The 27,815-nt window shown below is 41.3% G+C and overlaps 1 protein-coding gene across 3 annotated transcripts in view; it reads left to right on the top strand.

Annotated features, from left to right (window-relative positions):
- The first annotated feature begins 557 nt into the window (after positions 1–557).
- LOC147233298 (vang-like protein 1) overlaps positions 558–27,815 on the top strand; it is a 54,631-nt gene continuing 27,373 nt past the window's right edge. Inside the window, exons 1-3 of one of the 3 annotated variants that reach the window (XM_086147952.1) lie at positions 558–604; positions 14,988–15,221; positions 25,831–25,957. In XM_086147952.1, the coding sequence (XP_086004078.1) occupies positions 15,151–15,221; positions 25,831–25,957 (198 nt within the window). In that variant the 5' untranslated portion in view covers positions 558–604; positions 14,988–15,150. Of the gene's footprint in view, positions 605–1,125; positions 1,327–14,987; positions 15,222–25,830; positions 25,958–26,302; positions 26,596–27,815 lie in introns of those variants that run through there. The other 2 variants (XM_086147951.1, XM_086147955.1) reach the window with 2 other exon arrangements.

Raw genomic sequence — 27,815 nt, 5'->3', positions numbered from 1 at the left:
GCAGGAATTGCAATTCTAATGCCTCAAGAGTTTCTGTAATGCTCCCTTGCAGTCATTTTTTTCATCATTTCCTCCTGCACATGATTTAGTTCCTATCTGCAATACTGGGAATTGTGTTGTAACCGTTTCCCTTCTTGAAGATGTTTATCCTAAACGATCGCAGTATTGTTTGTGGAAACTGCAAAACCTGTTTTGCAGCGGCTGACAAGGAAACAAAGAAATTTTGATCACTTTGATGAAAACCCACAAGATAATATCTTTAGTCGTCCCGCAGCAGGGAAAGTCCCATGTATTTGTTTCTTCTTGTTAAACAGCGATGTATTTAAAAGTTGTCCCGCGTCATTTAGCTCACGCACATCTTGAGCTGCTTCAGGATGTCCACAGTAGAAGAAGCGCCCCCAGTGGCCAAATATGGTACTGCACCCTCCCGCACGCCGGGAAGCACTGCCCCCTGTGAAATTCCTGTCTGCCAGGGTGATTCCTACGGTTACCAAGGACTGCGTCCTACTGGAGCCCGCCGTGTGCTCTGAGGGAAATTGTTTTATAACCCCCCACCCCCCGGATACACCATAAATCACCGGAATGATACCTGCATCGCTAAAAGGTAAGTGATGTTCCCGTAACGCAGGAGAGCGTGTAAGTCATGCTGGTGCGTCTTCCAAGATCTATAATGTCCTGTCTCCATTCAGCGAGGTTTCAAACATGTACGTTACCGCGCCGGGCTCTTGTTGAACACACACAGAGCGGATCTCCGGGGTGCAGCGTCGGGGGCTGGATGTGTTTTTCGCCGCAAAGACCGGGGGAACACGCCCTAACCGCCTCGCCTACCTGTATGGTCGCCTTGCAACTTCATTTGAATGCCCTCAAAACTGCAGGCGCACTAACTCGCGTTGGGGGAACTTCGCCGCGTTTGATTTTTGTCCTCCCCTTTCCTCGCTCGCTTCAGCGACGAGTTATTCGACGCTGTCATTTTTGGTAAACTACCCGAAATCTACGGCGGGACCCGGAGAAGAGTCGGCAGCGTGTGTTCCGGGTGTGGATTCGGTGCCGGTGCGCCGCAGCGCAGCTGGAAAGTGTAACCTGCGGCAGCGGAGTTGACGCGGAAGGATACACGGGTCGCTCTTCGGCCCCCGGAAAACAATTAGCAAGCTAAACACACAACCGGAGCCACCGCTTAGCCACCCCCTCCCCCCGCCGGACCCGGAGCCGCGGGTCACCCGTGGAGTCGTTCATATCCCGGTGTTATAGGGGGGGGGAGAAAGAGGGGGAGGCCACGGTGGAACCGGGGACTTTCCTGCCCTCCAGGACCGCCCGCGGGGGTCACAGGTAGGAGGCCGGGCGGCCGGAACGTCAACATTCATGGCCAGTCGGACCGGCTCCAAAGTCAGTCGCTGCAATACGAACGTCCTTGCTCACTCGTTATCAGCATGGCTTCAACATTTAACTTAGAACAATAATGAAAATATATATAGATATCTCTATATATAGAGATATCTATATATAGAGATATCTATATATTGATAGATAAACAGGTGCCGCTATATCGTTAACCCAGTTAGGTGACCTGTGCTGCTCGGGGTCTGAGTTCATCCTGATCTGCTACCTCTGCTAACTGATCTGGTGTCGCCCTTTTTAAGTTAGGCTTTAAAAGGCCAACTTGTTTTTTGCCAAAATAAATGTTAATTGTCCTTAGTAAAATACTGTGTACTTTATTTTTATATTATCAGCAGCAGGTTCCTCCAGACCTGCTGATAATGAGAATGACATAACACAAAATCCTTATTGTGTATGTCTCTGTTTGGTACTTCATTTAAAAGTGTCAAACCATTAATTTTGTCTAAATGCATTCAAATTCTAGGTTTAATTGCATCCTAACTTTACATCGATGTAGGTGCCATATTTATTGCCCTGCTGTTGTGTTGTCGAGACCGTAATCTCATGTGGGGAGATGATTACCTCCAGCAGTAACAAGTTTGATAAGTTTTTTTTGTCCCTTTTGCTTGCAGGATTATGGGGGAGCATGTTTTCTGTGTCCTAATTTAGGAAGAACCCACTGTACAGTAGAGATCCAGTTCTAAATCATGATTATTTTTGAAAACTTGGACAGCGTAACACATTTGCTCGTATAGCTGGACAAGCTTGACTACTTTTATTTTGAATATGCTTATAAAAAAGTGGGGCGTTGTCCTTGAGGGGAGCTGTGCTCTTTGAACAGCATTTTAGCATCGTCGACTACCAAAACTACTCATTTACTCCAATACAGTCCTTTAGTATCACAAAAATATCGGCATTTTTATTGACACTAACATATTAGAGCTGTGTGACTCCAATCAAATCACATGTTGATTAAATATCTTCCTCCTCGACTTTCCTTCTGGGAATAGTCTTTTGCTCTGCAAGGCAGATGTTGGGTGAATCATGAAGCCAGTTTTTCTGAATCTTTTGAGGTTGTGTTATTTTTCGAGAGCATAGTTATTCCAGTCACACATTTTGTATGTACTGTCAGAGCAGAGTGTTTAATTAGCTTGCAGTCAAAATAGCAGTGAGCCAGCTCCCTGTTTCCATGATGAATTTATTAAATCATTAGTTTGCCTCATCTGGAACGCGAGAAAGATATCTATCAATCTGTGCCAAATGTTTTTGAGCTGAAGACACCTTCAGTATTTAATATTGAAGATGATATGCTTTGATTGCAGAAGATAAATCTCGATTGTAAATGACAGCTAAGTAGGGAAACTGTGCTGAGCCATTAGTAACTAGCAGAAGAAGAAAGGAACTGATGAACCCTCTCATTTCAATCTCAGTCAGTAATCCTTTAAAAATCATGTGCAAAGTTGTCAGAAAACAGTATTCTGAGTGGAAATCAAGTTTTAGTTTTCTTGTAAAGGAGGACGATCATTATAAGGTAAAGACATGGGGACTGGGATGGGGAGGAGTCCACGAGCAATTCAAACCCGCTGTCAGTGACGTGCTCCTGAATCTAATGTGTGAACTGGAATAATGTGAACGCAAAGGTAGTTTTCTTCTGACTCTGAACATAGAGGGCCTCTGTAGAGTTAAGGTCGTTCATGCCGTTGTAAAATTAAGTCTTCCAAAACTGAAATAGAGCAGCTTATCAACACATCAGTTGTAGTATTACTCTGTATGAAAAGGTGGAATATCATGCAAGACTATACTTGGTTGTCGTTAATCCTATGCTGACTTTTTTTTTTCTCCATTAACGTTTTGGTATTTTCCATGATACCAGTAATAGTACCAGATCATGTCTATGACCTGATATTGAGCAATGATCTGACACCTAAACTATACTATATTATTCAGGTAATTTATTTCATTTCATCACTCAGTATTTCTCCTCTTTATTCATGGAAAAAAAGTGCAATGTTTCTTCAACAGGTAGATGTCTGTTTTTTAAACCAATCTTTATACTACCACTAATACTGTATTGATGTAATGGGATTACATCATTGCTGTGTGACACTACCCAACTTGGCGCTCTTACTTTTTAAAAGTTAGTGATTAGTTGATTTTCTGGGCTTAAAATGTAAAACCAGGATGTAGGTGGATTCTGTTCTGTTTCCACAACACCGGATGGATGCACAGAATTGTTTCCTCACTGAACAGTTTCCTCTAGACCCTGCATTTAAAGCCATTGGGCTGGGAAGTAAAAGGTAAAGAGCCTCCCCCTGCAGCAAAAGCAGGAAATTAATGCATGTAGATTACGTTTTGATTACAGGTGGCAGGGATGAGTTTCATCACCTTTTTTAATCTCACAGAACTGTTAGCTTTACCAGCAGTGCTATAATTAGCATATAATGAGCTGTACTGTCAGAAATGTTTGAAATGAGCAAACTTACCACATCCACTTGGTGTGTAACTTTTATCATGGAAATGAAAGTGATCACATTGATCAGTTGAATATGTCTCCATTGCAATCTGTAAAACATTTTCAAAAATTTGTGTATTATCATAAGAAGATGACCTAAGTTTTTTTTTGTTGGTCTGGTGAGTGACTTCCATCCCCTTTGATTTGTGACGCAAACCTTAATTTAGGTAGTTTGAAATATCAAAAGAGAAATTTTCCAATGATCTATACTACAACTGGAGACCATTTTTCTTCATTGCAAACAGCCGGTTGATTGGCTGACCACATAGGCGCACATCGTCATGGTTGCTTAGAAACACAGGCACAAAATGCAACAGTTGGGAGCAAACTGTGAACTGGGCCTCATTTCAGCAGCCCGTAAACACAAACAGATAGTAGTTTGTACTTAATACTGTTGCTCCACAGCAGCACAAAAGGTGCCTGTCTGTGATCCCTTTCATCGAGTAGATTTTAATAATCTAATCTCATTAACTGCTAAAGGAGCAAGTTTCAACTCCTCAGCTGTGCTCACTGCCTGCCTTCCTGCCATGGTCTTCATTAGACCTCACTGGCTATTTGAGAGCTTGAATTCAGTGACTGTCTGGAATGTCAATTGAATTCCACAGAAGTAATAACCCTCATTTGCTCAGTCATGAAGTGAAACACAGCAAACATGTGACAGCGTCCCTTCGTGTCTTATGACTATTTCCATCATGGCATCACAGTTAGCTGATGTGAAGTCACCGCTGTGCACCAAGCCTCTTTTCTTTTTGTAGTATTTGTGTATATGATAATGGCTGCAGTGGTCAGCTATGGAGGGAACGAAAGTGAGATGAGCTGCTTGCTTTTTGGAGAACTGGCAAAACAAGCTAATGTAATTCCAGTGATGGACAAAGCTACGATTCACAGATTGTGCTTGAATAGCTACAATAGGTTGAGTAGTGTGTATTATTTTTCTCCTATTTTGGATGCAAAGCCATCTTTCAATAGATAATGTACAGGATGATAATCAGTAACAGTTGATAATTATCTTACAATGTTTCCGCTCCAACTATCAAAACGGCCAGATCATTTTTAACAAATTGACCCCAATGGGTTTTTTTCAGAATGTTTTTTGTGCACTTTTGTTACAGTTCAGCTGAATGATTTTATACATTTTTTTTTTTTTTACAGAGAAAAAACATCTGGATCATTGGCAAGGGTATTTGCTTTAATAGTAAAATTATCAAGTCGATTCCCTAAAAGACTATTCTTTCAGAATAAATCCCTGCTGCAGTGTGAATTGAGTCACAGAGTGCTTTGCACATTTATTCTGTTAAAGGACGACCAAATGAATAGCTCTCCTGAAAAGAGGTGTCAATGAAATCACACAAGCTCATCCTATTTGCTTCATTAGATGCTTATTTTGCTGCTTTGCACAGGAAAGCTGGAAGTTTTCACTTTCCTTCCTCCTTCTTGTTTGTCTCTGTGACTGCCTCTCCATAAACAAGTTATTTTCCAAGAGTAACAACATGAAGCTCTAGTGACTTCAGGCTCTATGATGGGAAGCATCAGTTTGAATCAGGCTGGCATGACCAGTCGGTTCTGAAACCACCTCGGGCATCAGATAGTTCAGTGCCATAAATATGCTGGGTTGTGTGAGTCAGTGCTTGCAGTGCAATTGAATTGTTTTAGAAAAGGCTAATAGAGGAACAGTGGTTAAAACATTTTTTGATGGAGCTGAAATTAGAGGTAGTGGAAATAATGCTCTCAAAATCAGAAAGGTAAGAGTGGACTGGGTTGATGTGCCAGATGCTTTGCGCTGGCATTCCTGTTCGTGCTATGGCAACCGTCTAAATGTGGTTTGGATGTTCAGGTTTGAAATACTCTTAATCAATGCTAAAAGAAGACCCAATAAACAACATGAGAGAACGACTATGAATTCCGTTATTTGGAGCCAGGAGCTCCGTTCTTGTCTGTGAACAGCAGATATACTTAGTTTTCTTGGTGAAGACCAGGCGGAACAAAACAGTGTTAAAGAAAGTGACAGTTTTGATTCGTTTTTACACCAGGAATAGAAATGTCTGGTTTCGGGGGGGGGGGGTCTTTTTTCACCAGGAAAACTCTCAACTGCATTAGAGTACTAGTTAAAAGAGTAGTTTAACACAATCTTTTCTGCCTTCTACATTTTTATCCATCCGTACACCTCAGAGTGCAGTCAAACACATGATACGGTTCAATATCTTGCTCAAGGAAACTCGGACACTGTCTGAATTGGGATGCAACCGGAAACAGTCTGACAGTGAAATGGCAGGGACAATTATTTTCAGGATAAAATTGCATCTATGCAGTTTGCAACCAAGAGGAAGATTTATTCCACCTGTACTAAGACTTTCAAAGGACACCAGAGAGACTGTCAAGAGCATACTGTTCACATTTGCAGTATCACATTTCATAGAAGCAGCCACATTTATCTGTTTGCCATTCATAGAATTTTGCCAAGCGGCGATATTAAGCGCTTTGATGGGATGTGATGTGCAGGGCGCAGCGGAGCGTCGCTGATTTGTCTCTGGCGGCTGACAGCAGATGTCCCAAAGCTGTAGTCATGTAACTTTGATTTGTCTCAGTGCTGGTGATGGAAGCGTTTTCTTGGACTGGTGGCACGAGATTGTTTGTTTACACTCCCAGTTGAGGCTGTTTGGTCTTCATTCCATGGTTGTTCTTTGACTCTTTGCTCACATAGCCTGTTGGCTCTGTGTGCTTTGTGGTGTGTTTTTTCTCTATTTTCTGGAAGCCAATTTGTGTTTTTCATAATTCACCTCCTAGATTGTTGTTTTGTTTTTTTTTCCCATTAACTCGTGCAGTTTTAAACCGTGACTCATGATTTTAAGGGGAATTAAATGGCCTCGTTACAGATTCGATCCATCACGCGATTGCTCTGACATAATTTCCCTCTTCCTCTTCTGCTGCTGCGCGTCGCCAGTGTTTTCCAGGAAAAATAGACAGGCTGGTGGCTCAGTGGGGCTCTTGGATAACACTTGGTTGCAAGTGCTCCCCCAAGCCCATGTATTCTTATCTCGGCTGTAGATTCTCCTGATGCAAACTCCAAACAGTTATGCTTACCAGTTTTCTCTGGCGTAGCAAAGGCAGCCGCCACATGTCAGAGCATCCCTGTACCCTGTTTCTTTTCCGTGCACACTTCAGGACTAGGCCTTGCGATCTTGCAGCCACAGCAGGAGGTATCGGTAATCTTAAGCAATAATGTATAAGCTGGAATCAAAGCGAAGAAGGACATAATCAATCTTCTTGTAGTCTTACTGCTTTAACTCATCAGTGCACTCTGACTGAACGTGGACCATGCACTCATTTACCCCGATTAATCCCTCATTGAGCCACGTGCCCCTTGCCTTTAAGAGGATTAAAGCAGGTGATAGGAATGCCTCTGTGATATTGTCCAGCTTGTGTAGAACTCAGGTTTGGAAATTAATTACTTTTTGCTGGTAGATGGAATAGTTCTTTTATTTTTAACTGGTCGCTGCCCTTTTGTTAAACAGTAGTATGTTCATGCATGGGGAAAACCACTGCACCAGTAATTTGGCCTCAACTTCAGCTGCTTCTACTCAAAAGAGAGCGCTGTCATTTTGTTTCAGTGAAGACCACACATGAAATATAGAACAGCCTAAATCTTGGCAATGGTTTGGAAAAAGAAATCCTGGCAGATCTTCAGAATGAGAGTATTTCATTAATCCCTTGTGGGAAGTTGTTCATTATATTAGTCACCGTATCTTAGTTCCTACGCAAAGCCAACTGGTACTGAGATTTTTTTAAATTGTCAAGGCCCAGAGAAACTTTCTACCTGTAACATATGATTAGGAAAATGGCCTTCTTATGTCAAACTGCACATAAATCATTCCGCGCAGTTTAACTCACGGACACACACACACACACCCAGGGAACAATAAGTAAAAGCAGTTATTCAGTAGAGGCAGGCTTAAGGCAGTCAATAAAAAACACCCACGATCAGTAATTCAGCTGGCTGGGAATGAGACTGGGAAACCAGTTGTTGGATTTGTCACAAAACGTGGATCGTTCTGCCATTTAAAATGATTTGCAGAGCGCACAAATCCAAATGTGCATTTGCGCAACCTTTAAAGCATTTTCAGGATTCTGTGGCTGCCATTTAATTCCACACACACACACCACAGTGAGATCTCCTGGCACCATGCTTGGAAGTGTTGTTGTTCTGGAATGTATTTTTGAACTAGCGATTCATGTGTCCTCCCTCAAGTGGCAGATAAGAAGGGCAGTTTTTTGAATTTATTCCATGGAGGTAACTCTTTCTTTTCCTCAAGAAGTGGAAGCAGAAAAATGCTTTAGAGGTCGGAATCTGCCTGCACACTTTCTCAGCACCTTGAAGGTGACTGTAACTGCGAATCAGCCATAAATCTTTGTGTTTTATGCTGGAATTCTTCCGTGGTGGGGGAGAGCTGAAGCCTCAGACCATGTCAGGACAAAGTAGAGGTATGAGGGAGGACAGGATAGTGTTGTTTATAGATTTAGTTTTCCCTTTTTTATAAATTGAAGTACTCGTGTTAATATTTTATTCAGCTCTGGTAATACTCCATTTGATAGAACTTTAGCTGTTACTCAAGCACAATTTTAAAGCAGTTTTTTTTTTCTATCTCACTTTTAACTATTAAGTACATTAAAGTATGTATAGGGTATGAGGGTTCTGAGCCAAGAATGTCTCTTTAACACGAGTGTTTTTTCCACTTTATGTGACCTGATCTGATCAAGAGTTCTCCATTAACTCCCCTTGCTGTGTATTTCTGCTTAAAGTGCTCTATAAACTGCCCACCTGTATCAAAGAATGCTTGAATGAAAATTCAAGGGTTTGTGGTTTGTGGGTTTAAGCTGCATTTGCTTTTTTTTTTTTTTTATCACAAGCATTTATCACATTTGCAAGGTGACTTCAAATCTGCCTATGGTGGCATCAGATGTTATGTTGACTTGCTTCTTTTCACAGGGAAAGGATGTCACTCAATGTGAGGAAGTGACTAGACAATAGTAAATGTAGCTCCAATCGTCAGCGCCCTGACAGTCTAACCTCTGCCGACGGTAACTTGTGCAATCACAGGTCAGCTGCAGCCGGAAGAAACTGTTTTGGATTTTCCTCAGTGCTCACCTTCAGAATATGGATTCTGTTTTACATGGGTGGTGTCCTCCTTTGTAAACCATGGCAGATGTAATTTTGCAGTCAGCAGATGGAAACGCTGCGCAGTCAAACATTTTGTTAACAATTTATGTACTGGTTACCAGGCCAACAGTGATTTGGGATGATTACATTGAAAAATTCCCCTCGAGTGAAGGATTTGTTTTGTGTCATACTCCCAAAACATCAAAACCTCTCCAAAATGCATTTTAATGGCCACATCAAGCCTGTCCATTCCCTGAGCCGGTCCCAATCCTGGATAAATGCAGAGGGTTGCGTTAGGAAGGGTGTCCGACATGAAACTTTTGCTAAAACCAAATATATGAATCAAACCAAAGAATCTCATACCGCATTATCTGTTGAGGCCTGGGTTAACAACAACCGCCATTGGTGCCATAACCCAGTGTTTCCCAACCTTTTTTGAGCCACGGTACATATTTTACATTAGAAAAATCACACGGCACACCACCAAATGAATATGTCAAAGTTTTTAATGAAATAGAATGAAACTGTTGTCTAAATTTACTTAGTGTGAAAACTGTCCCTGTTTGGTTGATACAAATATCTTGCAGGAACTGAGGAAACACAATGACTTTCACTGTGTTGTCTTGAGCACCTTTTTCCCACTGATTCTACATTATGGCGAATTGATATTATTGCAATTGTCTAATGTAAAGTGTAATTGTTGTATTCACATTAAATACTGTGAACTGACAAAAGTTTAATTATTTGAACCCCTGCACGTCTAACCGATCGATGGAAGCATTTTCATACATAAAACTCGTCCCTGTCTCAAATAACCCATTAGTAGAAAAGCATTTAATTATTCTGCCTGTCACTGCATGCTGCCACATAGATGGTCATATGAAGACACATTATTTACGTTGAATAAAGAATTTTTGGATCAATCAGGTGAAAGCGGGCATTTTTCCACGGCACACCTGATGATCTCTGATGGCACACTAATGTGCCGCGGCACAGTGGTTGGGAAACACTGCGATAACCTCTAGGGTACCAGCGGAAATAAGCAAAAAAAATAATAAGAGAGAGAAGAAGAAAGGCAAGGTTCTGGGATTGAGAGTAGGGACTTTGAATATTAGGATGATGACAGGAAAAAATAGAGTTGGTTGACATGATGCAGAGAAGGAAGGTGGATATACTGTTTGTCCAGGAGACCAGGTGGCAAGTTAGTAAGGGTAGAAGCTTAGGAGTAGGTTTTAAGTCGTACTGACAAGAGGAGAAATGGAGTAGGAGTTATCTTGAAGGAGGAGTTTGTTAGGAATGTTCTTGAGCTCAAAAGAATACAGACAGACTTAAGAGTCTGAAACTGGAAATTGAAGGTGTAATGCTCAATGTTTTTAGTGGCTATGCCCCACAGGTGGGATGTGAGTTAGAGGAGAAGGAGGAAGAAGTTCTGGAATGAGTTAGATGAAGTATTGCAGAATATCCCCAGAGATGAGAGAGTGGCAATTGGTGCGGACTTCAATGGACAGGCAGGAGAGGTGATGAAGAAGTGATGGGCAGATTTGATATCCAGGATAGGAACGCAGAGGGACAGATGGTGATAGACTTTGCAAAAAGGTTGAAAATGGCAGTAGTGAACCTTTTTTTCCATAAAAGACAGGAACATAGGGTAACTTAAAAGAGCGGAGTCAGGAGCACGCAGGTAGACTACATCTTGTATAGACGAGGTAACCTGAAAGAGATCGGTGACTGCAAAGTAGTGGTAGGTGAGAGTGTAGCCAGACAGCATATGATTGTGGTTTGCAGGATGACTTTAGTGACAAGGAAGATCAAGAGGTCAAAGGCAGAGCAGAGGACAAAGTGGTAAAAGCTGAAAAGGGAGGAGTATTGTATGGTTTTCAGAAAGGAATTGAGAAAGGCTCTGGGTGGTCAGGGAGAACTTCCAGATGACTGGACAACTACAGCTAATGTGATCAGGGAGACAGGTAGGAGAGGACTTGGTGTGTGGTCTGGAAAGAAAGTAGATAAGGAGACTTTTTGGTGGAATGAGGAAGTGCAGGAGTATATACAGAGAAAGTGGTTAGCAAAGAAGAAGTTGGACAATGAGGGGACTGAAGAGAGCAGACTGGAATACAGGGAGATGCAGTGTAAGGTAAAGATAGAGGTAGCGAAGGCAAAACAAAGGGTGCATGATGACTTGTATGCAGGTTGGTAAAACAGAGAGATAAAGATGGAAAGGATGTACAACAGGTCCGGGTGTTTAAGGATAGAGAGGGAAATGTATTGACAGATGCTAAAAGAGTGATGGGAAGATGGAAAGAGTAATTTAGTGTGATTAGTGCCCATTTTTAAGAATAGAGAGATGTGCAGAATTGCGGCAACTAAATAAGAGATGAAGTTGATAAGCCATATTATAAAGTTATGGGAAAGCGTAGTGGAAACTAGACTGAGAGCAGAAGTCAGCATTTGTGATCAGCAGTGTCACTTCATGCCTAGAAAGAGTACAACAGATGCAGTATTTTGCTTTGAGCATGCTAATAGAGAAGTACAGATAAGGTCAGAAGGAGCTGCGTTGCGCTGTTGTAGACCTAGAATAAGCATACGACAGGGTGCCAAGAGAGGAACTCTAATATTGTGTGAGGAAGTCTGGAATGGCAGAGAAGTATGTTAGACTGGTGTAGGACTTGTGCGAGCTGTGAGGTGCCCTGTCGATGTAACAGAGAAGTTCAAGGTGGAGGTGGGACTCCATCAGGGTTCTGTTCCGAGCCCCTTCTTGTTTGCAGTGGTGATGGACAAGCTTGATAGATGAGGTGAGACAGGAATCTCCATGGACCATGATGTTTGCCGGTGACATTGTGATCTGTCGTGAGAGCAGGGAACAGGTTGAGGAAAATCTTGAGAGGAGGAGGTATGTACTTAAAAGGAGTGAATTGGAGGTAAGTCGCACAAAGACAGAGTACATGTGTGAATGAGAGGAACCCAGGTGTAACGGTGAGGCTACAGGGAGTGTGGAAAAGAGGTAAAGAAATAGGTTCAAGCAGGTTTGAATGGGTGGAGAAAAGTGTCAGGGGTACTATGTGATAGAAGACTATCAGCCAGAATGAAAGGAAAAGTGTACAAGACAGTGGTGAAACCAGTGATGCTCTATGGTCTAACAACAGTGACAATGACAGAAAGAAAAGAGGCAGAGCTGGAGGTTGCAGAGATGAAGATGTTGAGGTTCTCTTTGGGAGTGACCAGGATGGAAAGGATCAGGAATTAGTCTATCAGAGGAACAGCACATGTTAGATGTTTTGGAGTGAAGGTCAAAGAAGCCAGACAGAGATGGTTTGGTCATGCACAGAGGAGGGATAGTGAATATATTGGTAGACTGATGCTGGAATTTGAGCTGCCTGACAGGAGGTCTAGAGGATGTAGTGAGAGAGGATATGAAGGGAATACGGTTAAATAGGGAAGGTTGATTCTCTGTTGCGACCCCTGACGGGAAAAGCTGAAAGGAAAAGAAGAAGAAGAAGAAGATGATCAAGTCTTGCTATTCTATTCCTCCTGGTTTTCTTAGATATCGTATTATTTGTTTTTAGGCTCCTGAAACTCTTAAGTAGGTGGAATGAGCAAAAAAGAATTAAGTTACTCCAGTAAGTTTAGCTTGTATCAAAATTCAGCATTAACTCGCCAGATCACGTTTATGAACATCTTGGCCAGTTTTCATGCCTGAAGCTCGCTGCCATGACTATCAACAGCAAGGGATTCCAGAAACATGTTGTGTTCCTCAGGGCATTAGTGGGAAAAACAATTACATTTTTTATCTCAATTTATCTTGTCATTATTTTTTCATGTACACATAGATGTTTTTTTTTTCATATTTTTGTTTTGAAACTAGATTAAACTTCAGAGTGGTCAAATTTGAAAAATGTGGCCCATTTTTCTTGTTCTTTAATTAGTTTACTGAAAAGGCTTGAACATTCCCGTGAATTATTCACATATTTTTTTTCACTGTTATCTATTCTGATTGAAGAATCAGACGAAAGTGTCTGGGTGGGATTTTCTAGTAAATGCTGGTGATTTTACCTAAAATGCCACCACAGCATCAGGAGCATCCAAATAAACACAGAGCTGTAAGCCAGTTGCCAGTTGTATAAAATAAAAAAACAACAGGCACTCAATCATTTATTGCATCACCTCATAAGATGAAGTAGTAATGAGAAGATGAAAAACCAAATGGATTTAAATGTTTTAGATGGTGGGATGCTGCAGTACAACATCTAACCACAATCTGAAATGGGCAAAAGACAGAGAATTCTTCCACACAAAGCTTCTTATTCATGATGGAAGCACATTACTCTGGGGAAAGTGATCTAATCAGCAGGCAAGATGGAACAAAGCCACGGTGCAACTGGAACGTGTTTCTCTTAGATTTAGTGAAAGGGGTTTTAAAAAATGAAAGTCTTGTTTCACGGCACAATAGACAGCACCAATCGAGCATTCTACAAACAAGGTAATTGTGAGATCACAGCTTTTTTTTTTTAAAGCTACAGATGGTTTACGGATCCTAAACCAGTGGTGTGCAGCTGCACATGAGTTTTGCGTGAAATTATAACTGGTATTTGGCTTTCCTCCGCACCGAGCCTCCGACAAGCATTAGTGAAAAGACTTAACTGATTGTTTGTGTCATTTTGCTTACTGCACCTGTATGCATGCTTTATCTCTCGATGTTTAGAAAAACAAATTTTCAAAGCCCCCATGAAAGTAAACTATGAAATGTGGGGTGGCTGTGGCTCGGATTGTAGTATGGGCTCCCCTCCAGTTGGAAGGTTGCCCGTTTGATTCCCAGTTCCTCCCACCTGCATGTAAAAGGGTGCTTGGTCACGACACTGAACTCCAAGTTGCTCCCCATTCCTCATGGACTGGTTAGTGCCTTGCATTTCAGCTTTGCAGCCATTCATGTGAGACCACTCACTATTTGCCTGTAGTTACTGTACACTGGAACACTGCTTCACTTAAGTGCAATGTAACCATAAATGTAAAACAGACATCATTTTTTTTAGTTTGTACTGAATTAAAAGCTCAATGAAATATGAGTTCTGGAGAATTGCTGATTCCAAAGTTTGCTCGGTAGTCCCATCCATGAATTATCTCCCCTGTTTTGAGTCTTATTTGCCTTTGCCACAGAATAGCATGCTATCCATTGTTAAAAAGAAAACGAACATTTTAATCCACCATATTACGCTTTGTGATTCATTTTGAATTCTTTCATAGTGACATAACACTTGCATAAAAAATGCATGTAAATCTAATCCTCAGAGCAGAGCTTTCATAACACTGCAAAGTAGGTAAAAGGATGCCGGTTTGTTTATTTTTATTTCAGTCAGCCATCCAGCTAGAGCTAAAATTCCCAAAGCCGCTCCCAAACTGGAGACCTATCTTCTTGCCTTTATCTCCACCCCAGTCTTGAAATTCCGCCTCACTCATCCCTGAATTTGTCAGGCATAAATTGTTCGCAGTCTTTTGCAGACTTCCAACTGTGTGCAACAATTGTCGGCCACATGGGAATATGGGCAAATCGTCATTTTGCTGCAGCCGTGTCACTCTAATCAGGGACGCTCAGTTAGAGCAGAGGTCTCCTGAGACCTGCTTCTAAAATATTTTTACCGTGCCTGTTGGTAGATGTAGGCTTAAAACAGCTTTAGATCAGCCCATGTGCATGTCATTTTATGGAGTACATGGAAAATGATATATGTGAACAAGTCTGCAACGTCAAAAAATACTTTGTGGAATTAATAAGTAAACTTTAGACCTGTAATAAACATTAAAAGTAATCTCTTGCTTAAAAGGCTCTCTGTATTTCCCTCTCCACTGACACGTTTTCATTTTCTCATGGCAACAGGTGGCCAACGCCCCCAGTTGTTTCGCTTTTAAGTGTCAATTTAATTAATTTAATTTTCTGTCTGCCTCCCCTCTTCTCCCCAGGTTGATGTCTCCTCACCTCAAGGTCGCTTTCAAGCCCGACAGCGGACAGCTCCCCCTCCGTCAAACTCCTCTGTAGGCCTCGTCCTCAAACGGACAGAGTTCCACTGTACCTGCCAGCGGTCAAGCCGAGCAGCCTCTGTGTTGCCCTAAGCTCTGCATCACCATGGATACGGAGTCCACCTACTCAGGTTATTCTTACTATTCTGGACGCTCACGGGGCTCCCACAGACATGGGTAAGGCTTCATGATGACAGACATCATCTGAAACTGCCATTCAAAATCCTCAGGAAGTTCCTTGCCTTCCCTTTGATCACCAAGACGGGCAGTAGATGTGTTTTTGATTTACCTCGGAGACCAAATCCACTGGCTGACTTGAAAAATGGATTCACATTGTTTGTCATTTCTGTTTTCCTGGTCAATTACCAATTCTCAGATTTTCTGCCCTGAAAAAAGATTTTTTTTTGTGTGTCTTTGAATAGTCCAACTCAACAGAAAATACAAGAAGGCAGTCCGACTAAATGCTGTAAACTTTGTTTTTCCTTCTAAGCAATGTTTATTTGCTTTTAGCTTAAAGTAATCGTTCCTGCTCCACAAATGCATATCCCCCTCATGGTCTGATGTAGGCCCAGCTCAAGTCCCAGCACTTAACTATACACAAACTCACAGCTACAGTGAGTACATGATAAATAGAGCCCCTTTGCAGATTACACCATTAAATGAGAGGGATATCAGGTAATGTGTTTTTATAAGGATATCTCTGATAGAGTAAAGACTGGCTAACACAGAAAGTGCCTGGTTATAGTGCTTCAACTAGATTTCCTGTTCTGCACTCCAATCTACTAGGTGTTGATGTTCCAATGCTGCCAGTGTGTGTCTTGGCACTTTGAAAATAATGTGGTCAGTTAATGTGCATCAACAGCCAATAATGTTGGCAGTGTACTGTGCACTGTACTCCACTTCATAATATTCAATAGCAGTACCAAGACCCAAAAGCATAGTAATGATGCTACAATGTATGTTAACTGCATGTTTTTTTTGCATATACTGAAGATTAAGGCCAATTGTGATATTTTTCAGTGATAGTGCCTTATGAGTCAGCCTGTGTTTCCACACGTACTAAAGTTAGCTCACAACATACACTGAATGGAAAGGCTATCGGTAGTTTAGAGCGGATTAATGACAAATGAACAAAATTTTAACTTTGAAATTAAACCGTTACCACCACACAAAACTGCAGGTAATTTATCCTCTATTTTTAAATCCTTCATTCCTCTCTTGAATAACATTCAGTCAATTAGTGAAAAGCATCACTAAAAAAAACAACAAATATAAGGTAAGAGGAAAGGAATGAGGGTGAAACAAGAGAAGGGGACTGATAGCCCATCACGATAACATACTCACATTCCCTGTAAGTCTATTTCTAGATGATACTAAAATATCCTACAGCATCTAAAATATATGTTGTCTGCTCCCCAAAGCTACAAGGTACTTAATTAGGGGTTGTCAAATTCAAATGAATTGAGGAGGTTTTAAGTATTTGATGGCCCCTTTGGTCAAAAATATGTTTTTCTCCATGTCCGTACTGTTACAGTTGGGCTCAGCCGTGGAACGATGATAGATGTGCAGAGTTTAACACCACCATTTTAATTGCCTGAGGTGTAAATTTGTTCTAAAAGGGGGCCTCACCGACATGATCCGTGTCATCGCCTTTTTTTAACCTACTTCACAGCTGCGATGCAGGAAACATCCATGTTGGAAGAATAATCAGGACAGGAGTCCGAGAACAAGTATTTAATACATAACCGTTTTTATTTTATTTTTTTTTTTTAGCTTTTCCCACTTGCAAAGCGTGTAGAGGTCTGTAATTTTTATCAGACACTCTTCAACTGTGAGTGATTGCATCTAAAACAGAAATCCAGAAAAACACATTGTATGATTTTTAAGTAACTAATTTGCTTTTTATTGCATGGGATAAGTGTTTGATCACCTACCAACCAGTAAGAGTTGGGGCTCTCACAGACCTATTTGTTCTTCTTTAGGAAGCCCTCCTGTTCTCCACTCATTACCTGTATTAATTGCACCAGTTTGAACTCCTTACCCGTATAAAAGACACCTGTCCACACACTCAATCAAACAATCTCCAACCTCTCCACTATGGCCAAGACCAGAGAGCTGTTTAAGGACATCAAGGATAAAACTGTAGACCTGCACAAAGCTGGGATGGGCTGCAGGACAATAGGCAAGCTGCTTGGTGAGAAAGCAACAACTGTTGGTACAATTATTAGAAAATGGAAGAAGTTCAAGATAACGGTCGATTTCTCTCGGTCTGGGGCTCCATGCAAGATCTCACCCTCAATGATCATGAGGAAGGTGAGGGATCCGCCCAGAACTACACGTCTGGACCTGGTCAATGACCTGAAGAGAGCTGAGACCACAGTTTCAAAGAAAACCATTAGTAACACACTATGCTATCATGGAGTTAAAATCCTACAGCACACACAAGGTCCCCCTGCTCAAGCCAGTACACGCACAGGCCCATCTGAAGTAAAAAGAGGTTTTGGTCTACACTCGCTGTGTTTGGAGGTAGAAGAAGGATGAGTACAACCCCAAGAACACCATTCCAACCGTGAAGCATAGAGGTGGAAACATCATTCTTTGGGGATGCTTTTCTGCAAAGGAGACAGGACAACTGCCCCGTATTGAGGGGAGGATGGATGGGGCCATGTATCGCAAGATCTTGGCCTACAACCTCCTTCCCTCAGTAAGAGCCTTGAAGATGGGTCGTGGCTGGGTCTTCTAGCATGACAACAACACGAAACACACAGCCAGGGCAACTAAGAAGTGGCTCCCTAAGACACATCTCAAGGTCCTGGAGTGGCCTAGCCAGTCTCCAGACCTAAATCCAAGAGAAAATCTTTGGAGGGAGCTGAAAGTCCCTATTGCCCAGGGACTGCCCCGAAACCTGAAGGATCTGGAGAAGATCTGTATGGAGCAGTGGGCCAAAATTCCTGCCGCTGTGTGAGCATACCTGGTCAAGAACTACAGGAAACAAACTACTTTGCCAACAAAGGTTTCTCTACCAAATATTAAGTTCTGTTGTTCTTATTTATCAAATACTTATGCCGTGCAATAAAAAGCAAATTAATTAATTAAAAATTATACAATTTGCTTTTCTGGATTTTTGTTCCAGATTTCATCAGTCACAGTTGACGAGTACCTAGGATAAAAATTACAGAACTCTACATGCTTTCCATATAGGAAAAGCTGAAAAATCGGCAGTGTATCAAATACTTTTTCTCCCCACTGTGCGTGTGCGTGTATATGAGACTGATAGGTTTTTTTTTTTTTATTATTTTTTTTTTTATTTTTTAGGTAGCTGAGGGTTGTTATTTTCATTCTCAGATTAGCGTATTGACAAAAGTGTTCTATATGCCTTAATTTATATGTAAATGAGCTCCTTAAATAGAGTGACAAGTCTGTTCTGATCAGCATATTCATCCTTTATTCAAATGAAGAGCTAATATGGCCCTATCTCAGGCCTAATTAAGTCAGGACCTGCTCGAAATGCCATCAAATGATAGATTGTATTTTTTAGAAGCATTTTTAAATTAAATAAAGATCCTTTTTAATATACATATTAAGCTAAACATTTATTAGTGAAAATAATACTAATTATTTGTTTTGCTGGCATCATTGATAATATACTGAATCAAGGGTTATTTAGAAATGTTGACATGCAGTTTGCTCAACTTACACTGAAATGTTTCTATTTTTACAATTTAGTTTTTAGTTGTTGGTTGTTATCATCCTTGGTGCTGTCTTTTCCTTAATGTCAAAAGGAAATCTTTCCTCTATCTTGTTTTCCTTCATCGCCATGCTACTCTGTGTTCTCATATGCACGGAGCCCATAGATAATAATAAAGGCACATTAGTCTGTCGCCAGTAAAATGGCTTCAGTTGACAAGCTCAGGAAAGCAGCAGGAGACAGGTGCTGAAGAGGCTTGACTGACTGATAGCTCGGAGCATCCAGAGCATATGGGGAGGTGAGGGGAGGCCCCTTTTCCGCAGCAGCCCCTCCCTCGTCATATATCTCCTTCGTTCTCCGCTGCTGTGCCCTTTCACACTGCCACCTGTTGCTGTATAAGGGACTTTCTGACCTCTTGAAACATGTGAAGGTCTGCCTGCGGTGCTGTCTTGTCATCATCTCCTCTCCTGTGTCGCGAAACACTTTCTGTCACTCTCTCATTCCTCCCCACTCTTCACCCTTTTCCACAGTATCTTTCTCTCCTTTCCCATATCAGACTTGCTCCACTGCTGGCCCCCGAGGTGCTGCGTCTGTGTGTCCACTGTGAAATGAATACAGAGGCCCCTTTTCTTAAAATTCATTCTTGACATCTTTATCAACGCCCCCCCCCCCATTCCCCACTGTCCCATAGCTTCCACAATATAGTCAGAAAATAAGTACCCGCTTGCTCGCATTCCAAGGGGCAGGAATGTGCCCTAGATGCTGAGAGTTACATGTAGGGCAAGTGGTCACACTTGAATTGAACATGGAGGGCAGACATGGTGGTTTGAAAATGGGTGGCGGCCTCTTGCCTTTTTCTGTGCCTGCAGTCCATCAAGCGAATGACAAGAAATTGGAAAGGAACATATGGGATCCCTTGCCAGACGCTTTTCTACTCCTCTGCTCCCAGGATCCCCAGCTTCCCAGCTCCCGCCATGACTGTGCCAAAGCCACCGGCTGGCCTTTAATCTGATACAAGGAACAAAACTGTTGTCTTTGAAACCCCTTTCCATCCTCCTCTGAAGGCAATCTTTTTACACCGAGGGGTTCCATGCAGGAGGCAGATTCGGATCACTGTTGTCTAATTACACTGATGCTAGGAACAGATGCACTCACAGAGGAGTGCGTTTGCTCATTTTGTCACTGCGCCCATTCAAATACACATACCCCTTATCAGCAGTTTGTCTGCATGTTTACATCATGTTTACATTTTAGTTTGGGTTTTTTTTTCCACAAAGGGTTTTGTAGTTGTTTCGTCTCATTGATGGTGTTGTGCCATTTTCCTCCCGATAGGTGTCCAAAGATATTTTTTTATCTTCTCCCTCCCGGAAACCAATGCCAAATGAGCCGAAGACCATGTAAAACCAATCCTCTCAAACAAATCTGCATTACATTTTAGAGCCCAGTAATATTTCATGTGTGACATTTCAATCTATAAGAATGACCGCAGATTAATCGGTCTCAACAAATAGACGCATTTCCTGGTATCCAATGAATACATACTGTACATTACCACTAGACCGTGTTGTACAACATCAGATCAAAAAAAGCATCCGCCATCTCATTAAATATCATTGACTCAAATCAATGAGACGATTAATTCAATATCAAGCAATTGTCTGATGTTGTCGAAATGTTTTGGCTTTGTGATAACTCTCCCACTTGCCTCTTCGAGGAAGATATTACTTTTAGTCTTTTGAAATGGGTAAAGAACTGTAATCTAAAATATTTTTGTTTTGTTACAGCACCATGCCTATTTAACCTCGCAAACAAGAAATGCGATGATTTTCCACATCTCATAAACAGGACTTTCCATTTTCCTTTTTGAGTGCCTGGGAGAGGGCACCGGCTGAGCTCCCTTCATTACGGGAAGGCACGAGCAGAGGAAAAACTTATTTGTCCCTGGAAGGTGTCATGTTGATGTGGTTTCATCTGCAAGAAGCTAATCCAGGCCACGCTGCTGCTTATCCCCCTCAGCGCCCTCTCCGATTCAACTTAAAGTGTACGTGCTATAATTTTCCACGGCATTGTATAGAGCAGTCGCCTTTAAGTAGATATGGTAATTTATAAAAAGAAAAAATGTAACTTTGCTGAATAGCTTTTCGTTGAATATTTTTTACGGGTTAATGAACCTTCTCTCAAATCTGGGGGAAAATGTAAATTCATGACTGTGACAGCTTTAATTACTTGCTTAAATGCTCTCACAGTTTTGCATAATGGGAATGGGTTTAAAAATGACTGCGCTGATTTTGCGGCTGGTTGGGTTTGATTTGGCCTTGTAACTCTGCCCATTTTGCATTGGTTTTGACACAACAATGTGTGTCACACTGGCCGCGTGGGTTACACCGCCAGCCAAAAAGACGAACGACGACACAGATGGCATGCAATGCCAGTGGGCTGCTTTCTTCAACAGCCATTCTGTTGCCCTGCTGTGAAGCAGAGAAGACAATCACAGCCGCACTCATCCGGAGGTGTTCAAGGGAAACACTACTTCCTGGGCCTAATTGTCAGGACCCTGCGCAAGGCATCTCCGCTCGCACAGGCCCCCCACTCCAAAAGGCAATTCTCCTTTTTCGGAGATCCACACTGGAAGTCAAATTTCATAAATCAAATCATAACACACTGTGCTGCTGGAATACCAAGAAGTCTGCTGCATGCTAATTAGACAGGAAGAGGATGTGGGAGGAGGAGAAGGTGTGTATGGTGTGCTGGTAGAGACTTACAAGCACAGTGGAAGCTGGCTGAAGGGGGAATTAAAGAAGGCGGTGGGGGAGGAGCTGTGGAACAGAGGTGGATCTGTTCATATCCCTCCATGGCTGCCTACAGGTCTGGTTGTATATGAATTCCAACTGTTGCACATTTTGGATTTTTTTTTTGTTTATATCCCGCACGTCATCTTTACATCTCTCACTAACATATTTGTGTTAGAATGGTGGGGATTTTGTGAAACATGCTTTAGTAATTATATCAGGTGATTAAATCTGTGAACATGTTGAAATTTGTCAATGACCTGTTAAGAGGTAAAATATCTGGGACTCCCGCCAAGCAGTTAAACATAGCTTGACACTGCATGATCATCATGGATTTACCAATAATCACAACTTTATCAGCCGTAGTGCAGGATTGCCACTCACCTATTTATACCTCTGTGTTAGGTTTCCTTGTGTTTTTGCATTGCTTCTTGTTCTGTCTTCAACAAGTAGTTTGCATCATATGGTCTTTTCCTCTGAATCACAGCAGGTCTGGCCAATAGTGCTCCCAGTAGTGTTTGGTCTGTAGCAGTTAACACCTTCTGGAAATCCCTATTAGCCCTTCCTAAACCCCCTGTCTGTGCTTACTATTCTGCCGAGGACCTTGTGTCAGATGCCCTGCTTTGTGATTCCTGCTCCCCCACAGCTCCTCCACAATTAATAATCATAATCAGTTGGCATCATTTGACTGGTGGTCCCTCCTGCTGGAATAATCGCTGCAGGAATGATAGCAGCCATAATGTTATTTAGAACAATGATATATTTTGATATGCTTAAAGGCTTATGTCAGTCTCGTAATCTCTTGGTCTCTTGTCATTCTGCCAGTGAAGACGGTTGCTACGACCTGTTGAAATTAATTTTGTCCCTGGTTGCAGATAAATGACTCGCTTTTTCTGTTGACGGCCTGTGCATTCGAAAGGAAGTACAAGAATCGGGACGGAAAGCGAACTGGGTAACACCCTTTAATCAAAATGCAGAGTTTCAACACAACTCTATTAGGCTGCGGCAGTTCCCCTGCTGTCAGTCATAATGTTTCTTCCATTAGCCGGCAGCCAGGATATCCTGCATATTATTGTTATGAATTGTTATTTCATGAGGGAGCAGAATTCAATGGTCGCTGTAGGTTTGAGGTTTTATACACACAAACCTTTGATTCTCCAAAGAGCCAGGCTATAATTTCTTAATACTGTTCTTCTAAAATAAAAGAACAGGCCCTATTCTTTTATTCTTATTTTCATCTTTTTTTGTGTATGCCATGAAAAGACTATTTACATTGTCCTGTATGTCCAGTATTTTAATAAGCCTTTTAGTCCTTACTATACAACGTCACTTCAGTGTAGAATGTACAATACATAATTATTGACCTACAAATATGACCTAATGACATTGAATTATATATGCAATGACTTTGACCACATGTCCATAAATGTAATCTCTTTTCCATAAGTTTCAGCTGTGTTGTCAGTTGTTGCAAGGGTGTGTATCTCACTATGGAGACAGATTCACTTTATCTGAATCTCTTTTAAGATATTTTTAAAGAGCCTCAAATTCAGTCCAACACAATCTGGTCCTGTTATGGTGACGTATAAGGCAGTTTTGGAGAGAAGGTCAGAGAAGCCAGACTGAGATGGTTCGGTCATGTACAGAGAAGAGATAGTGAATATATTGGTAGACGGATGCTGCAACTGGAGCTGCCAGGCAAGAGGTCTTGAGGAAGACCAAGGAGAAGATTTATGGACGTAGTGAGAGAGGATATGAAGGTAGTTGGTGTGAGAGAGGAAGATACAGAGAATAGGGTTAGATGGAGAAAGTTGACTCGCTGTGGCGACCCCTGACGGGAAAAGCCGAAAGAAGAAGAAGAAGAAGAAGAAGATAAGGCAGTTTATTAGATAAAATGCCATAAACAGAAATTAAACCATATGAATCTTGAATATGTTCATGGTACTCTTGCTGTTGTGTGAAGAATTTCTATTAAAGGTACTGAAAATAAGTTGGCAAACCAGCAACCGTAACGTACTGTTAATAACTTCTGACAAAATTTTAAATGAGGTAATGTCAGTTTTCTGCCCAGTAAGACCACTACTGTATTTTGATTTTTTTCCTTCTATTTTTATCACTGTTTAATATGTTAAATATCATATTTGGAAACAGCCATGCTATGCATTGACCTTGGCATTGAAAGTTGCTATGTAATGTATTCTCATGATGAACACACAGAACAGAACAGTATCCCCTGGTGGAAAACCATGGCATTGAGAACATTTTTGCTTTACTTGCACATGTGCGGTTCTGTAAGCAGTGGGATGTGAGAAGTGTAACCACGGCTTGCCCGGCACACTTGCAACCACTCAACACTTGCTTTACAAGCCCCGCCACCCCTCCATTAGCTACCACTACAACTAAAATCTAATATTGCAGGATAGGCTGTACTTTGCTTTCTACTGAAAATATTTGATGAATTAAGATTTCATGTTTATACCACTAAAGGCTGGAAATGACCAAGAGCATGTTTTGTCAGGGAACAAGAATATTGCACTGGTGGTTTTGGTCTTTGCTTGAGAAGTATGTTGTAAATAGTCTCCACTCATCGCTCTTTCAACACCTTGCGGTTTCAAACCGATCATTTTGAGTGATTGAAGGACACTTAGGCTTCCAGACGGGAGTAGTTGTGATTCGAACCACCAAACTGATTGGAGACCTGCTCCACCAACTGGGCCACCATATAAATATAAATATGAGCAGCGCATTTCTCCTTTGTCACTGAAAATCAGTTTTTTTTTTTGCTCAAACGAAGCATGAATTGTTTCTTTGCAGACACATAGCTGGAAAAAGATCAACGTAACTCCTGTAATAGTTTGATTGTATCATAATATCTGAAACATCTTTGCCGTGTAATGATTTAATATGAGATCTTATTGTTTATCAACTCTGTATTAATCAATCTACATTCTGTCAGCAATGCAGAAAACATTACGGTCACGCAACTTCTGATAAGCTCGTATGTAGCATGAAACCCATAAAAGTTTGCCTTTCTGCAGTAACTCTTTTTGCCTTATCATGCTTTGGGTTTTTGCTGAAACTGTAGGTTGTGTAGTATATCCAGGATGCTAGCAGCCAAACAGGGGAGAAAGACAGATGCGGGATTAACTATCGCTGTGGAGCTTTATTGTAGTGATGGAGGGACGCTGGGCATTGTGCCAAGTGGTGATGCTGATGCTGGGCTGAGGATGTGGAGACCCGTTAGTTACACTCTACACAAGATTAGGCCTGTAAGTGCAGGGGTCAGACTGGCTAATGGAGCTCATATGTTGGCGATAACAGGGACAGAAGGCCCCATAGAGGGGATGATGCAGCATTGAAGGGAGGAGGTGGCAAGGATAGAGTAAGGAAGGTTGAAGTTGGAGGACAAAACTAGGGCAGAGTTCACATAAGCTTTGTAATGATTTACTCATAAGGATTCAGTTGGACCACAACAAAGCATTGTGAATTCTCCACCCTCGCACAGAGATCAGCTCTTGTCTTAATAGGCTCAAACAGCAGTACTCTTTCACATTTTCCCTTTTCATGTGCAAAACCACAATTATAGTTCTTTCTCTACGACTTGACCATCATCTACCAAGCTTTTTTGCTTCAAAATGGGTCACATTCAAAAGCCAGGTCAAATGACAGGGAAATCTCATATCAACTTATTAACAGTCATAAATACAGAAGATGTATTTTTTGGATAAGAAGAAACTAGACTAAGAATATACTCATGAATAAACTACAATGCATTTTCCCCTATTAATCTGTCTACCAACTGACCCACAGCATGGCACGGTGGCGCAGTAGTTAGCGCTTCAGCACCAGAGCCCTAGTTCGACAAGGAGACCTTTCTGTGTAGAGTTTGCATGTTTTCCCTGTGTCTGTGTGGGTTACCTCCGATTTCCTCCCACATTCTAAAAACATGCAGCAGGTTAATTGGGAAACTGTCCCAAATGAATGAGTGGTGAGTGAATGTGTATGTGACCCTGCGATTGATTGGTGACCGCTACCCCGCCTCTTGCCTGATTACTGCTGGGATAGGCTCCAGCATCCAGTGGATCAGCGCCAAAAGATGGATATATGTGTGTGTCTATATATATATATGTGTGTGTGTTTATTTATTTTTAATTTATTTACTTTTTATTCATATCTGACAAATACCTGATGAAGAATGTAGATATACAGTACTAACTAAATCTGTGTACTTCACTGCACTTCTTTGCAACGAAAGCTGATAACTGACCTTTTTGTCTGTTTTTTGTCCTTTCTGTCTGTTTTTCCTCAGGGATAGAAACCGGGACCGCCCAAAGTCCCGGAGTAAAGACAGTCGCTCAGAAAAGTCTGTAACAATTAACACGCCACCTGCAGAGCCTCTGCTGGGTGACTCGGTTGTTCGGAGTGAGCAGGTCCAGGTAGGGCTGAACACATTACTGCAGTAATGTTTTAATGAAATTTCACTAATGTAAGGTCCCCTTCATTCCTCTGCATGGTTCCGTTCAGCTGTGCTCGCTCACCTCTTTTGAATGACATGCCAACCAGTTCCACATTGCCTTATGTGTGCAACATGGGGTAGCCAGGCAGGCTCATCTCATTTAAATGGATTCGGAGCTCAAGAGATTTATCGGCCACTAAAATAAAGTGAGGCAGAGTGGTAATTGTGTCTGGACTAGGACAGGCCATCTGGTATTTCAGGGTAAATGCCAGAAGGGCTGGTGAGGTTTGAGCTTTAGACAAAATCTATTATGCAGAAACATCCACACCAGGATATGGTTGTGGAGTACCTCAACTCTGGACCTTGTATGTTATCGTTTGACATTTTCTACAAGGCAAAATTTGTATTCAATTTGAAGGGAAAGTCTATCGCAACCTGGTCACCTGGCCTCAAGGGCCCCCTCTGTAATGGACCAGGCCAAGCCAAAGCAGCAGCTTAGCTAGTTGGCCGGTGGAATTAAATTCAAACTCTCAGGAATGATGTTGATTCTGTTGTGTTTGGATGTCGGATCTAAATATGGATTATGTGATGGAATATTTGATAAAACAGAAATACAAGGTAGGAAATTGTTTCTCAAATGATGTCTTTGCTTACATTTTCCCATGTGAATAAGGAGCTATGAGAATATTTACAATATTTCCTCCATAGAATACACTGTTATACACTACAATACACTAGATTTGGTTTGTGGTATCAGTAGCCGTTGTCTTATGTTTCCTGATGTGTTCTACAAGTTGATGTGAAAACATGAAACTCTTGGCTAATTGATAACCTTAAGGCCAAGTAGCATATTTGGAAAAATGTGATTTATTGAATGAACTCATTAAACTAATTGACCGGCAAATGTGTATTTAATACATTTAGGGTTATCAGAAGACATTTTAAGCTTCCATGAAAAAATCAAAAATCGTAAACTACTTCAACTATCTGCGGGATCATACACTTCTGTGTAGAATTCGGGTCATAGTATTAAAATGCCGTAGAATTGATGTGATCTACAAATCATATCACATTGACACATTATTAAGGTCATGGTATTAAAAGTATTCGGGCTTGCTGTCTAATTGTCTGAACAGTCTTATTTGTTTGTATTGTGATTCCCCATCCTATCCACAGTCTCAGTGTATTAAGTGACATTTCCAATTGCCGCAGTCAGCATATTATTTTTTTTTACTTCTGTCCTTAATATAACATTTTATTTTATTTTTTATTTATACCTCTCAGAAAGATCCATTGCACTATTGACGGATGCAATTTATATAGTCTGCTATAAACCTTGTCACTCTGTAACCATAAATGCATCCTAAGCAATAGAAATATATGGACAATAAACCAGCATTTTATTATAGGAGATTGGCCCAATTTTTGTATGTTAATGTTGGAAGCATCAGATCACTACCGAAGACCACTATTAAGCATTCATATCCTTGCTTCACAGCTGTCAGACTGCAGCGGCAGCTGGACATCAGCATTATTAAGGTCAAGCCAGCATTGTCTGCTTGATGCTCTTGATGGGGAAAAATGATGAATAACATTTTTGAAATAAATAGGGAAAAGTGATGATGCTGGCTTACATATAAGTTCTAAATACATTCTTGTAATTCTAGCATTACACCTATGCACATGGTTTACTTTGTGGCACTGCATTGCATCATTCCTGCCCATTTTATTTCCATGACAACACATTTTTCAACGGAGAATTCCATCCCTACCAAGCTAAAAAAAAAAGTATTTGTATGGAAATAAGTTATTGCTTGAATAGCTGACTTTCAAAAGCT

This window comes from Fistularia commersonii, chromosome 6, assembly GCF_037954325.1.
Source record: "Fistularia commersonii isolate RoL2024-O1a breed Wild chromosome 6, RoL_Fcom_v1.0, whole genome shotgun sequence".
Lineage (NCBI taxonomy): Eukaryota > Metazoa > Chordata > Actinopteri > Syngnathiformes > Fistulariidae > Fistularia > Fistularia commersonii.
The sequence above is the reverse complement of the archived record's forward strand: the minus strand, read 5'-3'. Positions and strand labels throughout refer to the sequence as shown.